Source organism: Ipomoea nil, unplaced genomic scaffold (genome assembly GCF_001879475.1).
Source record: "Ipomoea nil cultivar Tokyo-kokei standard unplaced genomic scaffold, Asagao_1.1 scaffold0706, whole genome shotgun sequence".
Taxonomy (NCBI): Eukaryota; Viridiplantae; Streptophyta; class Magnoliopsida; order Solanales; family Convolvulaceae; genus Ipomoea; species Ipomoea nil.
Window position 1 is genome coordinate 989,840 of NW_017617134.1, and position 15,345 is coordinate 1,005,184.

General features: G+C 33.1%; 1 protein-coding gene across 1 annotated transcript; it reads right to left on the bottom strand.

The window, feature by feature from the left end:
* Positions 1-921: 921 nt before the first annotated feature.
* Positions 922-6,627, bottom strand: LOC109176390 (uncharacterized protein YBL029W-like). Its single transcript, XM_019325825.1, has 4 exons — positions 6,482-6,627; positions 2,434-3,249; positions 2,013-2,198; positions 922-1,657 (listed from the first exon to the last, which is right to left on the bottom strand). The coding sequence occupies exons 1-4, from the start codon at positions 6,524-6,526 to the stop codon at positions 1,346-1,348; spliced, it is 1,359 nt and encodes a 452-aa protein (XP_019181370.1). The 5' UTR covers positions 6,527-6,627; the 3' UTR covers positions 922-1,345.
* Positions 6,628-15,345: the final 8,718 nt, after the last annotated feature.

Here is a 15,345-nt window from a genome sequence, read left to right on the forward strand (position 1 = left end):
TGAATATCGAGTTTCGGTTCTAAATTGTCATAATAACCTTTCTATTTGGTTGTTATAATGTCTGTTCGATTTGAACCAAATCGTGGTTACAATTTGTTAGAGAAGAAAAATAAATAAAATATTTATTTAAGGGTAAATATGTCCATTTAACATATCAGGGAAAAAAACTGTCTCTTAAATAATTCAGGAGGAAAAAGTGCTATAATGTACAGGGACTCCTTCTGATAGTATTATTATATCTGGATACTGTTATTGAATGATTTGATCTTTCCCACTCTCATCCTATAAATATATAACACGTGGAAAAAAGTGTCATTTTCCCTAAAACGAATGAAAAACTAATATAAACAGTAAATGCTAGATCTTAAACAGTAAAAAGTGAACACTAAAAATAAAACAAAAAACTCATTCATAAACTCTAATTTTTGCAAGTGCAATATTTTAAAACTAAATATACAAATGTTTATACTAAATGTGCAAAATGGTAATACTAAATGTGCAAAGCTGGAAAGGTATGAGGATTACAGATTTTAGTGTTCAAGTTTGCATAGTAAAGTTGGTGAATTACGAAAATGTCACCGCAATTTTTTAATTTTTTTTATCTGATTAGTCCAATTTTTCCAGATGTAAGGTTGAGATTGGTCCTTATTTATCTGCTAATGAATTGTTCTCATTTGATCCAATATATATATATATATATATATATATATATATATATATATATATATTAATGACTTAACTGATTTATAACTGCTCTTAATTAATAATTAATTATACAAAATTAACCCTATAGTGCATGATCGATCATACTTTGACATTCAAAACATTTACTTCGTACTACATATATAGAGAATAACATACAATGAAGCACATAAATTACTGTAACAAAGACTTTATTTGTTAGCTGTTTGATTGTATAATAGAATATATGGTATACTCACCATTTCAAATAAAAGAGTACATAAACGATATATGATCCATCATGACCACGTTTCTGACAACTACGTTCTTCGTTACAACATTTACACTGTGCTCTTCATATATACTATATGTAAGTCTACGAGACATTATTCATTTTTCCCTATCACAACAACAGGATGGTATGTAATGCGTACGTGCAAAACTGTGGCAGAAAAGCTAATAAAACCGAAAGTATATATATATATATATATATTGTTCATACTTCATATATATCCAGGATTGGAGGTAGTGACGATGATGTCTTTCTTTCGGAGAAATTCACGTCACTTAAACATGTCCGATACGAGGATATATCAGCATTGTTAGCTAGCTGTATCTACCACCTCTCGGCCGGGATGATCTGATCGGTCATCGTATCATAAGATCAGTGCATGTTGGCGTCGGCGCAGAACAAGGTGGTGCACATGTCGTAGGGGCCGGTGCCGGGCGGCGCGGCGAGGCAATTCGAGTTGAAAATCCGGCCGCCGTGGGAGAGAGCTGCAGCGGCGGCGGCGGCAGGTGGGTAATTGTTAGGGTCGTAGAGGAAATTATGCCTGGCGGCTTCGTCCATGGCCGTGTCATCTTCATGGTTGCCCATGGCTGCCCTGGCTACTGTCACGTCCCCGAAATCATCATTCTTTGCAAATCTCCCCCTCACCCTCGGCCTGCTATCCGCCAGTGTTTTTCTGCATGCATACTGTACATTTGCAATAAGTTAGGAGTTCAATTGCACTATTTACACGTTATACAGGATTACAGTAATATGTTAAGATTTTAATTACACTATTTACAGGTCATACAGGATTATATTTCAGTAAATTAAAGAATTCAGAGTTTAATTACACTATTTACAGGACAGACGAGATTATATTACAGTAAATTAAAGAATTCAATTGCACCATTTACCCGTCAGACATGATTGCATCCAACGAAATTGCAGCAAATTAAAGAGTTCAATTGTGGGCACTATTTACAGGACAGATGAGATTGTAGTAAATTAATTAAGAGTTTAATTGATATATATATATATATAAAAGCAATATTGTATGTACCTTGATTTTCTTGCTGAAATTTCTCTCATTTCTCTTCTTCAAGTATCTGTGGATCTTCTCCTTCCTTTCTTCAACAGAAAGCTTGCCTACCTTGAAGGTGGTATCTTCCAAGCATGTGATGTCTGATGCCAATGGTGTTGAACTCCCAGCTCCACTAACCAAATGCTGACTCTCACTGCTTAATGTCTTCACAAACCAAAAAATAATATAAACAAATGTATAAAATTTATGGTTTATGTGGGAAGTAATTTAATTTAATTTTTTTTATTAATTAATTCAAGGTTTTAGTAAGGGAGAGTGGTATTTTAAAAAAAAAAATATTAGGTTGTATTAAATTTGGGTTAAATAGTATTTTATTCTAATTTATATTTTGACCAAAATTTAAGTAACAAACTTTTGACAGTTAGTTGTGGTTAAATACCTGAAACTGGTCACTGGCGCAGTTGTAAACACGTGGAATGTTATCAGGGCAGAAAAGTCTAGTGTTATCGCCTTGAAACTCCAGGTCTTGAGGCGGCAAATCCGCGCCGAGAAAAAAGCCGGCGCCGGTGAAGACGCCGGAATTGTCTGCGGACAAGGCGGGGTTGAGGTAACTTCCGAGAGTGGGATCGAGAAGCGAACAAGACGGCGACGAAGACGTGAGGCGCAAGTAAGACGGGACCGACGAGAGGCATTCGTCATCGTACACGATCTGCTGCGACGACGGCGGCGGCGGCCCCATGAGCTGCACCATTTGCTGGTCCGAAGGGTACGCCGCGGCGGCGAGGGAACCGTCTCCTCCTCCTCCGCCGCCGCCGCTGCGGCCGACGTCGGCGACGGGGATCTGGTGGCCGTCCAATGACGAGATGTCGAATTGATCAAGCTGGTTGGGGTGGTGGAGGAACTGCGGCGGCAGCGAGAAGTCGATGGACGCCGAGAGGTCGTTGTCTATGTCTTCTTGCCCGTCGAAAATGATGGACAGATGATTATTATTATTATTGTTATTATTATTATTATTATTGTCGGCGGCGGGATTTGACGCTTGATTAACGGCGGCGGCGACGTCGTCCTTCCTGTCGTCGCCGCCGTTAAACGTATTCATGTCTGGCGTGAGCGGCAGATTTGTGGAGTACGAGGAATTCTCCTCGTAACCGCAATTCGAACTCGAACCCACCTCGGAATTCTGTATTGTCTCTGGGAATAATTCTGACTCGCTAAACTCCAATACTTGTGCACTCAACGGGCTTGTAATCTCATCCTACAATAACATAAAAAGACAAATACATTAACTTTCCGATCAAATACAACTTCCGAATTGTTCGTTCAATCTGATTTGTATAATTAATTTATGATACTTATTATGTCATAAGTGTAATATAGAAAACATAAAAACAACTCAATAATATTTTCAAAAAAAAAAAAAAAAAGACTCAATAATAATACTCAAAAAAGGACTCAATAATTATATTAATATTGAATTAGATCTTTCCGTATAAATATTACATTTTATTTTATTCAAAAAAAAAACAAGAAAAAAATGTAAAAAAAAATAAAAATAACACGAACAAATTAAAACAATCAAAGTAGCAATAGGTCGGGTCCTATCATTTTATAGGCCTAGGCGTAACAACAAAAATGTGCCTTATATTAAATTAATATATATATATATATATATATATATATATATATATATATATATATATATATATATATATATATATATTTATTTATAGCTAATATTTAAATTAAATAAGAGAAAAATACTAATGTCGAATAAAATTCCCAAGTTTTTAACAATTATACACAATTCTAAATGCATTCTTGCATTCCTAAATCTAAAATTATCAATAACCGCATCAGTGCTTTCATGGGAGAAGAATTATAGTTTATAAAAATGAATAAATAATTTAAAACTAAATGAGCTTATAGAGAATCACATTATTATTATAATAAATTATAAAGTAATTTTTAATAAAAATTTATAAAACAAAACTTACAAGAGCATACCATAAAATCTTAATTATTAGGAGCAATCTATCAAAATACTCCAAACGTGATAAAAGATATTCATAATAAATATAAAACATAATTAATCACGATAAAATAGTTTGAATAAAAAAATAAATAATAAGTCACATATCTTCTATATTGATATCATATTTACAAATACTTTTTCTTTTAGTTAGATCAATTTTAATTTTTTTTAGATTAATTTAAATACGATGACACACAATATAACTTCTAAATATTAAACTATCTTTTAAAATATTTTTCATAACTAAAGCACAAAATATATTACATATACATAACTCATTATAAAGTTCACAAAATAACACATATTTTAAATATAAGTAGTAAATTCCTTGAATAGAAATAGATTCAAAGTTTGATATGAATCATAAATCAATCTATATTATAAATTTCACTATAATTATAGAAAGGTAAAAAAATCACAAAGTTACAAATTGAATTTAAAAAAAAAAATACAAATTAGAAATATAAATAAATTTCATAACTTACAATTTTAATAATATATAATAATATCCCTAAATTCATCTACTCTGGGAGGAAAAATTTAATGTAAATCCTTGAGAATAGAAACCACAAATCCTACTCACTCGGCTAACTTTTAGTTCGGTAACATAAATTTAATAATTTATACTAAATTATAATACAAAACATCTATAGTATATAGGAATAAGGGTCAAATAGGCCATCGAACTGCACATGATAATACAATTAGGCCACTAAATCCAAAAAACCAACAATTGAGTCCCTAAACTTATCAATTCCTAACAATTCTTCCAATTGGAAGGTTTCCAACAAGTCAACAGGTTATCCTCCAAATTAATTATTTTTTTAAAAATAAAATTTAAAAATTAATTATTTTTTTAAAAATAAAATTTAAAAATTAATTATTAATTAAAAAAAAAAAAACAGATCGGCTGAATTCTGTTTTTTTAATTATTTAAATAATTAATTTTTAAATTTTATTTTTTAAAAAATAATTAATTTGGGAGGATGACCTGTTAACTTGTTGGAAACCTATAAATTGGAAGAATTGTTTGAAATTGGTTAGTTTAGGGACCTAATTGATGGTTTTTTAGGTTCAGTGGCCTAATTGCATTATCGTGTGCGGTTCGATGGCCTATTTGACCCTTATTCCTAGTATATATAAAAGGTAATGAGATAGGGTGGTGGCCCCTTCCAAGCGTTGGGCCCAGCTTGCCCTTGCCCAGGCCCGGGCCTAAGTACCAAGGGAATCAAGATTTGATGAAGATGAAATAAGAACTTTTGGAGCAATTAAGAAAAAACATAACTATGGGATAGAGTGGTGGACCCCTTCTAAGCGTTGGGCCCAGCCTGTCCTTGTCCAGGCCCGGGCCTAAGTACCAAGGTAATCAAGATTTGAAGATGAAATAAGAACTTTTGGAGCAATTAAAAAAAAAAAAAAATACTCCCATAAACAAAAACATGTGATGTGTTTGTGTGGCCTATTATATAGCTCTAGCTACTAGCTGCAAGCCCATCAACTTGGGTGTCCTTGTTAAAGCACCACCCCTGCCAGCCTAAGAAATGAATCAAGGAATCAAAATATATGCATCCACGAAAAGATCATCACCAGGCCAAAAGCTAAATATTCCATTGTAATCCAACAAGAAAACAACCTTCAAAATGTTAATGAATCAATCCAAAGTTACGTTCCCTCTCAAGAAAACGATAGGTTCGTGAGCAAATTAAACCTCCCAAAGAATCTCTCCTAAGAAATGATCATCATCATGATTGTTTTGCGACGTGCTTAAATTGACCATATTCCTATAATCTTTTTTATTTAAACATGCATGACAATACATAGGATATTACAATGAAAAACATCATAATAGATATATGAACATGATTATACCAGGTAATTAGTTAACCTAAATTAGATTGAGGCAAAGCAAGGAAGTAATACCAAGATTAGGAAAAGATTTGAGGATCGATCAGCTAGCAGCTTAGTCATATGATATGATGATGATGATACTGAAGATGATGATGAAGAAGAAGATGAAGGATGGAGATTGAATATTGTTTGAAAAGAGAAGGGTATATATAGGAACAAAGAGGAGGAGGATACAAGTACGTTAGTTATATTATGGCATTATATATATATATATTCAAGATCTTAATCAATTGTTAACCATATTATTTAAGACATTGTCCAATAAACATGGGCGAGAAAAAGACGGAAATGGAAAAACCCCGCAGAAAATTATGGAGATAAAAAAACATGTGTTTCATTCTTTCAACGATATCCACAAGTATGTCAATCAAAACGTGTAGAAATATCATATATCATATATATATAACAAAAACAAAATAAACTTGAAAGGCTCAAGACTCTCCAGTTCGTATTCATTCAATTCATAATGTTCACAAACATTTAAAAAAAAAAAAAAAAAAAAAAAAACAAACAAACAAACAAGAAAAAAACATCATCGTATTGTTACCTTAATCAACTTCATATTTGGAACCAACGGGGGAGAAAACTCCATGCAATAAATGGACTACAGGCTGCTAAGGAGGGGAGATTTAGAAGCTAATTAAGTAAATTAAAAGAGACATAGAATTTGTAAGAACAGTAAATTGACAGGTTTTTGAGAGAGACGAGGTTGGGGACGAAGGGCAGTGTATATATATATACAAGGTGGTCTGTTTTGAGTGGAAAGAATATAATAATTAAGTTTGTTTTGTAGTTTAAACTGCAATTAATTAAATTAGATAGAAAAAGAGTCCACATACGGCATACCTGAAGTCAACCCAAGGTTGTCGCTGGACCAATCATCCCTCTCACATATTATAATAGGGCAAATTATGGTTCACACAATGTTATGTGGATTATAACAAAAAATACATTTTTAATATATTAAATGTACATTATTTTTGTACTGAATGTACATTATACAATATAATGTACATTCAGAACAAAAATAATGTATATCCCCTGAATACAATGTACATTATTTTTGTACTGAATGTACATTATTTGACAGTAGACAAAATATAGTTCACACAACTTGTGTGAACCATGGTCCATATAATAATGATTGCCATAATAGCACCACACGTGTGAGATTGTCGATCTATGTGGCATCTTGTTGCTGACATGGCAAGAATTTCTAGAACATTCACAACATTATTTTTAATTACTTTTGTGTAAAAATTACAATAATTTGCATTTTTCAAAAAAAAAAAAAAAAATTATTAATATAAAAAAAGTTATTATATGTGTTTGCCTTATAGATTTGGATTGATTAGATATTTTAATTTTATGTTTATTAATGTAAATTTATGTACTGTCCATGACCTTGTGGTCTAGTGACACGAAGTTAAAGTGAGTTTGAGTCTCAGTCGAGACAATATTGACTTTTTGTGCTTCAATAACTTGAGAAAGTAGTTATAAATAAATACTGTACTATAACAGAGTTAGTGGTACTAGAAACAAAAATGTAATTGTATGTACTAATTTGTTAAAATTAAAAGTTTAGAAGTTAACGTTAGTTTTTAAATGTTAAAATTTGTAATTAAGTTGGGGTGATAAGCCTAATGGCCTGAAATTTTATAGTTAAATTAATTTTTTTTAACTCAATTAACTCGAAACTATTAAATGCAATAATTTCTTTTCCAAAAGGTTGAATTTGTAACTTCAAGGGCCTCTCACGTCCGGGCTCAACAGAGCATTTGAGAGGATTTAAATTACCCGGGCGCACAAGGAATCTGTTCATTTTGGACATAATCCCACACTGTCACTGCTGCCGAGATTCGAACATTGATCTTTTCTCTCAAATACTGTCTACTGAATCAGTGAGCTAAACTCGTGCAGACAAAATGGACCAGAAGGCTGAAACCAAGTGAACTAACTAGCTAGGTTGATATATCTAATTACCATTTTGTTTTTTCTTCCATCTATTTTAATATTCACAACTTACTTAGTTGCCACGTATGTTTCACTAAAAAGTATTTGAGCTTTTTAATATATTCTTTGTATTATTGGTATTTCTGGTCAAAGATATATACTAAAGCAAGCAGATTATTATAATCTAAAATTCTTTGTTAGAAGTTCAGATAAGTGGAGAATATATCAAGACAGTAAAAAGTAAAAATAAATAAAAACTTTATTCCACACTTATTTGAATCAAACTTTATATTTTATTTTTTAACGTACCTCTATGTGAATAAAGAAGTGAACTTTTTTGTAATAGTCTCTATTGGATGATAATAATTTTCCCGTTCAAATGTACCTTTGTTAAATACTACTATGCTTATATATATAACAAAGGTATCTGCCCACAATAAATAAATATATATATATATATATATATATATATATATATATATATATATATATATATATATATATATATATAATCTCGTGATATATAATGCAACCACATTTTTCTTTTAATTTTTACTTATTTTCCAAATGTATTGTTGATTACTCCAGATGAATGAGCGAAATCATTAATTCCACATTTTTTTTACGAGAAACGAAGTTTTCATATGTGTATATGCATATAATGAAAAATTAAAGGCATAACAAATTGTGCAATCATGTTAATTTGTTGCATTGTAATATATGAGTACACTCTTTTAAAATTTTAAGTGCATTCTTAGTTATTAGTGGTTGCAGTCTTAAAATTGTCACTTTGCATAACAAAAGTTTGTAAAAATTCTGAAAATGTCACTGTGTTTTTTTTTTTAAACGAATTTTTAGCCTTGTCAGTTTGATAATCTCAGTCATGTAACTCCAACAGCGTCGACTTTAAACAATATATATATATATATATATATATATATATATATATATATATATATATATATATATATATATATATATATATATATATATATATATATAAAGAGAGAGAGAGAGAGAGAGAGAGAGAGAGAGAGAGAGTATCAAATGAGTGTGACTACATGTAGAATTAGTTTTTTAAAACAATACTAAGAGTGTGTTTGGTTGACAGGTTTAGCTCTAAGGAATGATTATCAAAGTGATTGGTATTATTTGGTTGAATTGTTAGGTTTTTAGAACACTAATATGAGTTTCAAATACCCCTTTAATTGAAAACTCATACCCAACTAAAATAAGGGTATCATCTCCTTTCATTCCCTTATTCATTCTCATCCTCTTTGATTAGTGCTTTTAGATTTTTTTTTTTTTTTGTTCATATTAGTGTTTTAGATGTCATTATATTAGAATCAATTGTCTTGATTTTGTGTTCTTATATTTCACTAGTACAGATTTGCACATCTGCTACCCTTGTAAATGACTATCCGCTACCCTTGTACAAGGGTAGCGGATTTTAGGGTCTCTGAAAGCCCTGAGCATTCCGCTACCCTATAACAGAAGGGTAGCGGATACCATAATTTATTATTATTTTTAATGCGGATTGTTTTTTTTTTTTTAAATAATCATTTATTACTTTTAAATCTCCAATTATTTTAATTTTATTCATATATAAATGTCATACACTACAAATCAACACAATATAATCAACAAACCACATTAATTAAATGAAAATAATAGTACACACTAAATAAAATTAAAATTAAAAAAAAAATTAAAAAAAAAAAAAAAACAAAACCTATCCAAATATGGAATTGCACTGTGAACAATTGCAATTCCAAAATAAAGTCAAAACAATGAAAGAAGATAAGGTTTTCAAAAAAAAAAAAAAAAAAGAAAGATAAGAACACGTACAGGAAAATTAAAGAAATGCAAAAAAAAAATATTTTTAAAAAATTTGCACTGTGAACAGTCTTCTTCTTTTGCTTCGTCTCTTGCCGTCGCCCAGCGTCCTTGTGAACAGTCTTCTTGCACGGTGAACAGTCTTCTTCTTTTTCTGTTTGTGTCTATTGCTTGCTTGCGCAGAGGGCTTTGGCTCTTCGACTACCAAGCAGCGGTGGCCTCCAGGATCTCCAGATCTGAAGAAAAAAGAGGTGATGGTGGCGGTTCCGGATGTTGGTGGTGGTGCCGGTGAGACCAAGCTGATAAATCGTTGTCGGCGTCACCGTCGCCAACAAGTCGCCGCCGTCGAAGCACTACCGCCACCAACAAGCGTCGTCGTGAGGCTGCCGTCAAAGCACTACCTGCCGGTTGATATGATAGATCTGAAGAGAAGAGAAGAGAAGATATGTATGTTTGGTGTATTTGGTTGAGATGAGAAGAGGAGACCTCATAGATTTGAAGGGATTGGGATTTGGATGCCTTAATTTGTAGATCTGAACACTGAAGGCGTAAATAAAGCTTATATATTTTTATTTTTCGCTCCCCTTTCTCGTAGAAAGGGAAGCGAACAATTATATTAATTTAAAATTAATATAAATATCCGCTACCCTTTCTACGAGAAAGGGTAGTGGAAAATTTTCCATTTTTACCACACGCTGTCTTTTTGTTTAAAAGGGTAGCGGTTTCTTGTGCACTTATTTACAATTATACCACCGTCCTTTTATTTTTTAACAATACACTACCCTTGTTTGAAGAAAGGTAGCTTAAAGTCAAATTCTTTGCTCTTTTTTGTACTAGTGTTTTTAAATTCTTTATTCACATTATAGGATCATACATAACCAAACAACATTATTGATAATCATTGACATTCCATCATACTACTAAACATGCAAAATAATTTTCACTAAAACGCATTATCATTATTAAGTATTCGATACAAATTTCGATTTCGATTTTTCAGTGCGAACCAAACACACCCTCAATTTTGTGGATATTTTAGTTTGCAGTCGTACGTGTGAAGCCACATCCTTGATTCCATATGTTTGATATTTTAGCATTTAATATGTCTCATTTGTACGTCGTCCGTACAGTACCACGTTGTTGTCTTTAGCGTGGAATGGAGTAGCAAACCAAAAAGGTTATAATTTATGATGAAGGATTAAACTATAATAGTTGAAATATAATTCCCTTTATTTTAAAAGACCACGGAGCATCATTAAAAAAATAAAAATAAAAATAAATAAATAAATAAAAGGAACGATATTCTATATAAGTTATAATTTTCCTACTAATTAAGTAAAAAGCGAGAATTTACTTTTAAGTGTCATTTTTATATTTAGTTCTTAACTAATAATTTGACACATTGACAGTTCAATTAGTTCTTGGGTGATAGATTTGAATAAAGACACATGATCAAGCCTTAACAACTGTAGTATGAGAGTTATACGTAATGTGGTGGGCTCCTTGTGAGTAACAATACTAGTCCTCCGACTTAATTGACCACTTAGTAACCGTGATTTTATCCCTCCACTATTTTGTCGGACCGAGGTGTGGGACCCGATTGTTGAATCACTAATAATCCTTCCAACACACCTAAATAGGATATTGTGCACCAAAAAGGGTATACAGTTTACCTCTCCATTTTGATTTGATTTTGATAGTTCGATCTGTTGTTTATTATTATTAAATACAGAGTTAATTACCGAAATGGTCCCTTGACTATAGTGAAATTACCAATTTGGTCCTTGACTATTTTTTTAACCAATTAAGTCCCTCAACTTTAAAAATCTTAACCAATTTGGTCCTCCGTTCGTTTGACCGTTAGTCAACCGTTAACTTGGGACCAAATTGGTAATTTTGCTATAGTCAAGGGACCATTTTGGTAATTATCTTTAGGGGTGGGCAATGAAGTTTAGTTTTCTCGAACTGAACCGTATCAAACCGAACCGAACTAATTTGGTTCGGTAATATACCGAACAACCGAACGGTATTGGATTCTTGTATACCAAACGGTTCAATAAAAAATCGATCCGAATTGTTTAGTAAAAATTTGAACTGAACCAAATACCGTTTGATTTTTTAAATATAATAATAATAATAATAATAATAATAATAATAATAATAATAATAAATAAATAAATAAATAAATAAATAAATAAAAAGTAAATCCAAGTCCCATACTGCTTGCTCAGTCGTTCATCTCATATTTTCACGGGTATCTCTCGTAAATGTTTTATTTGATTTCTTTATGGTTTGTTATCAAAAGTTATATATTATGTGTTATGGTGTTTACATAGTCCATATCCAAAGTCTAATATATAACAAAATAGCAATCCAAAGTTCAAATGGTATTCGGTTCGGTTCGGTTTTTACCAAACAAATTCAGTTCGGTTCGAGTTTTTATTGAACCGTCCGGTATACAAGAATCTATTACCGTTCGGTTGTTCGTTATATTACCGAATCTAACTAGTTTGGTACGGTTCGGTTCAAGAAAACTGAACCGAATTGTCACCCTTAAAGTTAATTACCAAATGGTCCCTTGACTATATCAAATTACCAATTTGGTCCCAAGTTAACGGTTGACTAACGGTCAAACAAACGGAGGACCAAATTGGTTAAGATTTTTAAAGTTGAGGGACTTAATTGGTAAAAAAAAAAGTCAAGGACTAAATTGGTAATTTCGCTATAGTCAAGGGACCATTTCGGTAATTATCTTTTAAATACATTAAGGAGGCGTTTGATTTACGGAATCTTGGATTACCCCAGGTATTAGGATTACCTTCTGGAAGGTAATGTGAGATTTTGGGAATGTAAGATTACCTTGTGTGTTTGATTTGGATGGTGTAATATAATATTACCTTGTTTGGTTCAAAGTTATATTTTAGGTTATATGGATCAATTTACAATAATGCCCTCAATAATATATATATATATATATATATATATATATATATATATATATATATATATATATATATATATATATATATATATATATATATATATATATGTATATATATTGTGTGTGTATTTATTTACATCTATGAATATATATATCAAAGCTTAAATATTAAAACAACTAAATATATAAATAGAGAAAATTTCAATTTTGATCATAGGACTATAGGGGTCTTGTTAATTTCAGTCCTTAACTTTTAAAAGTGTCAATTTAGTACCTTAACCATGTAATTTTTGTCAATTTTGATCACTCCGGCCAAATTGCCGGCCAAATTTTGCCGGAAAATTTTAATTGTTAAAATAATGAGGGTATTTTGATTATTTCACGTCTCTTTTTTTCTTCCCACGCAAGTCCATCACTTCCTCTCCCGTTTCCGGAGGATGTAATGAACTAAGATGATGAGGAAAGGAGGCTTGATGATATTAAAGATAGGGTTTAGAGGGATAAAGAACGTCGGAAATGGGAGAGAAAGAGATGGACTCGCCGGGGAAGAAGAAAAGAGGCGTGAAATGACCAAAATACCCTCATTATTTTAACTATTAAAATTTTTCCGGCGAAATTTGGCCGGCAATTTGGCCTCAGTGACTAAAATTGACAAAAATTACATAGTTAAGGTACTAAATTGACACTTTTGAAAGTCAGGGACTGAAATTAACAAGACATCTATAGTCATATGACCAAAATTGAAATTTCCTCTATATAAATATACACATATGTATATTTGATTATATAAACATATATTAATTTCATTATTATTATTATTATTATTATTATTATTATTATTATTATTATTATTATTATTATTATTATTATTATTATTATTATTATATAAGGACTAGTTAACAAGGGCAAAGTTGGAATAATTCAAGGTAATATAAGATTACTTAAAAAAAATGGGAGTAATCACATTAACTTGAAACATTACCGCCCCATCAGCTTTCAGGTAATATAACATTACCTGGTAATCTCATAACTTGAACCAAACAAGGTAATATAACATTACCAAACTCAAATTATCTAGGCAATCTAAGATGACATGAACCAAACGCCCCTTAGAGAGAGAGTTTAGTTCATATTATATCACATAACATTTGAAATGTGAAAATTGAAATGTTATATGCCCATATTTTGTTCAATAGAATGTAAATTTCTAAACTTAATTTTTAGTTCATTTCTTATCACAAAATCTCATTCCCCCAATTTATAAAATCATACGAGATTCACAAAAATACTGCATTATTTTCTTACATTCATTGCACCAAAAGCCCCTGTAGCCTTTGGATTGGGAGAAGATGTGGAAATTGGTAACAAATAACTAATGTAGGATTGTCATTTAACTAAAATTGTAAATTCTCTCTCTAGAATCTCTCTAGGGGTTTTGCCTCCATACTAGGGTTTCCTAGGGTTTTGCATTGATAGCATCTTTCCGGCCACAGCCGGCGTACGACTAGCGAAGGAAGAACACTCTGATGGCGACGGTGCAGCCAGACCCGGATCAGCGAACGGAAACGAGGGAGGACGATGTTGCTATGGTCACCGAACAGTGGGCACAATGGTCGCTGGAGGAGGAAGAGGCGGCTTTTGCGCCGGTCGGGGACGACGTAGGGCAGGCCGACGGGGATATGGAGGAGACGTGGAAAGTTATAGGAAGATTCCTGACTCAGAGGATGGTGAAGTTAGAGTTTATGCGTCAGGTTTTAGCTTCCGTATGGCAACCGGTCAGAGGGGTTCAGGTTACGGAGATCCAGAGGGGTGTGTTCTTGTTCGTTTTCTTTCATAGAACGGACGTGGATTATGTCTTGGTTGGAGGACCCTGGGCTTTTGAGAATAATGCCTTGGTTTGCAGGGAGGTACCGCCGAATACTCTCCCCGGGGAGGTCCCGTTGAACACAATTGATATGTGGGTGCAGTTACACGATATGCCGTTGGGATATACATCTCAATCGGTGTTAGAGCAGGCTGGAAGTTTCATTGGTACCTTTGTGAAACATGATGATCGGTTTGAAGGGGCCCCGTGGTTGACTTTCCACCGAATTAGGGTTTCTATTCCGGTGGATAAACCATTACGACGACGAATGAAGCTACTGAAAAGGGATAAGACGACGGCTTGGGTAACGTTTCGCTATGAACGGTTACACAGGTTTTGTTTTTACTGCGGATTAATGGGACATCTATATAATTTTTGCATTAGGGCGCGGGATTCTGGCATACCATTGGAGCGGTACCCGTATGGTCCGGATATGCGAGCTGGTGGATCCTGGAGCGCTCCTAGAGCGGTTGGGGATAGCTGGCTTGTGCCGGTTGGCGGGAGACCACGACCAATAGAGGTGGGTAGCGGAGTGACCGGGGCGGTAGTGGTACGACCCAGTGGCGCCGTACCTGTACGGGGCGGATTGGAGGCCGAAGAGCAGGTGGAAGCCACCGGGAAAAGGCGCAGGCAGGCTGATGGAGGCCGACGGGGTACGGAGTTTGAGGGAGAGGATGTTATTATGTAAGAGGGTTCAAAAAACTTGTCCATGGTGGGAGCTGCTGCACAGCCCCGCCCGTCCCAATGAGTACGTTAAGCTGGAACTGTTGTGGCTTGGGCAATCCACAAACAGTTCGACAGATTGTGGACTTGGGGT

What these genes read in the sequence shown, in the direction of transcription:
- LOC109176390 (XM_019325825.1), bottom strand. Translation starts at nt 6,526, where the DNA reads ATGGAGTTTTCTCCCCCGTTGGTTCCAAATATGAAGTTGATTAAG. An exon ending in GCGCCAGTGACCAGTTTCAG is followed by an intron (nt 2,199 to 2,433) that starts GTATTTAACCAC and finishes TGGTTTGTGAAG; the next exon opens with ACATTAAGCAGTGAGAGTCA. An exon ending in ATTTCAGCAAGAAAATCAAG is followed by an intron (nt 1,658 to 2,012) that starts GTACATACAATA and finishes GCAAATGTACAG; the next exon opens with TATGCATGCAGAAAAACACT.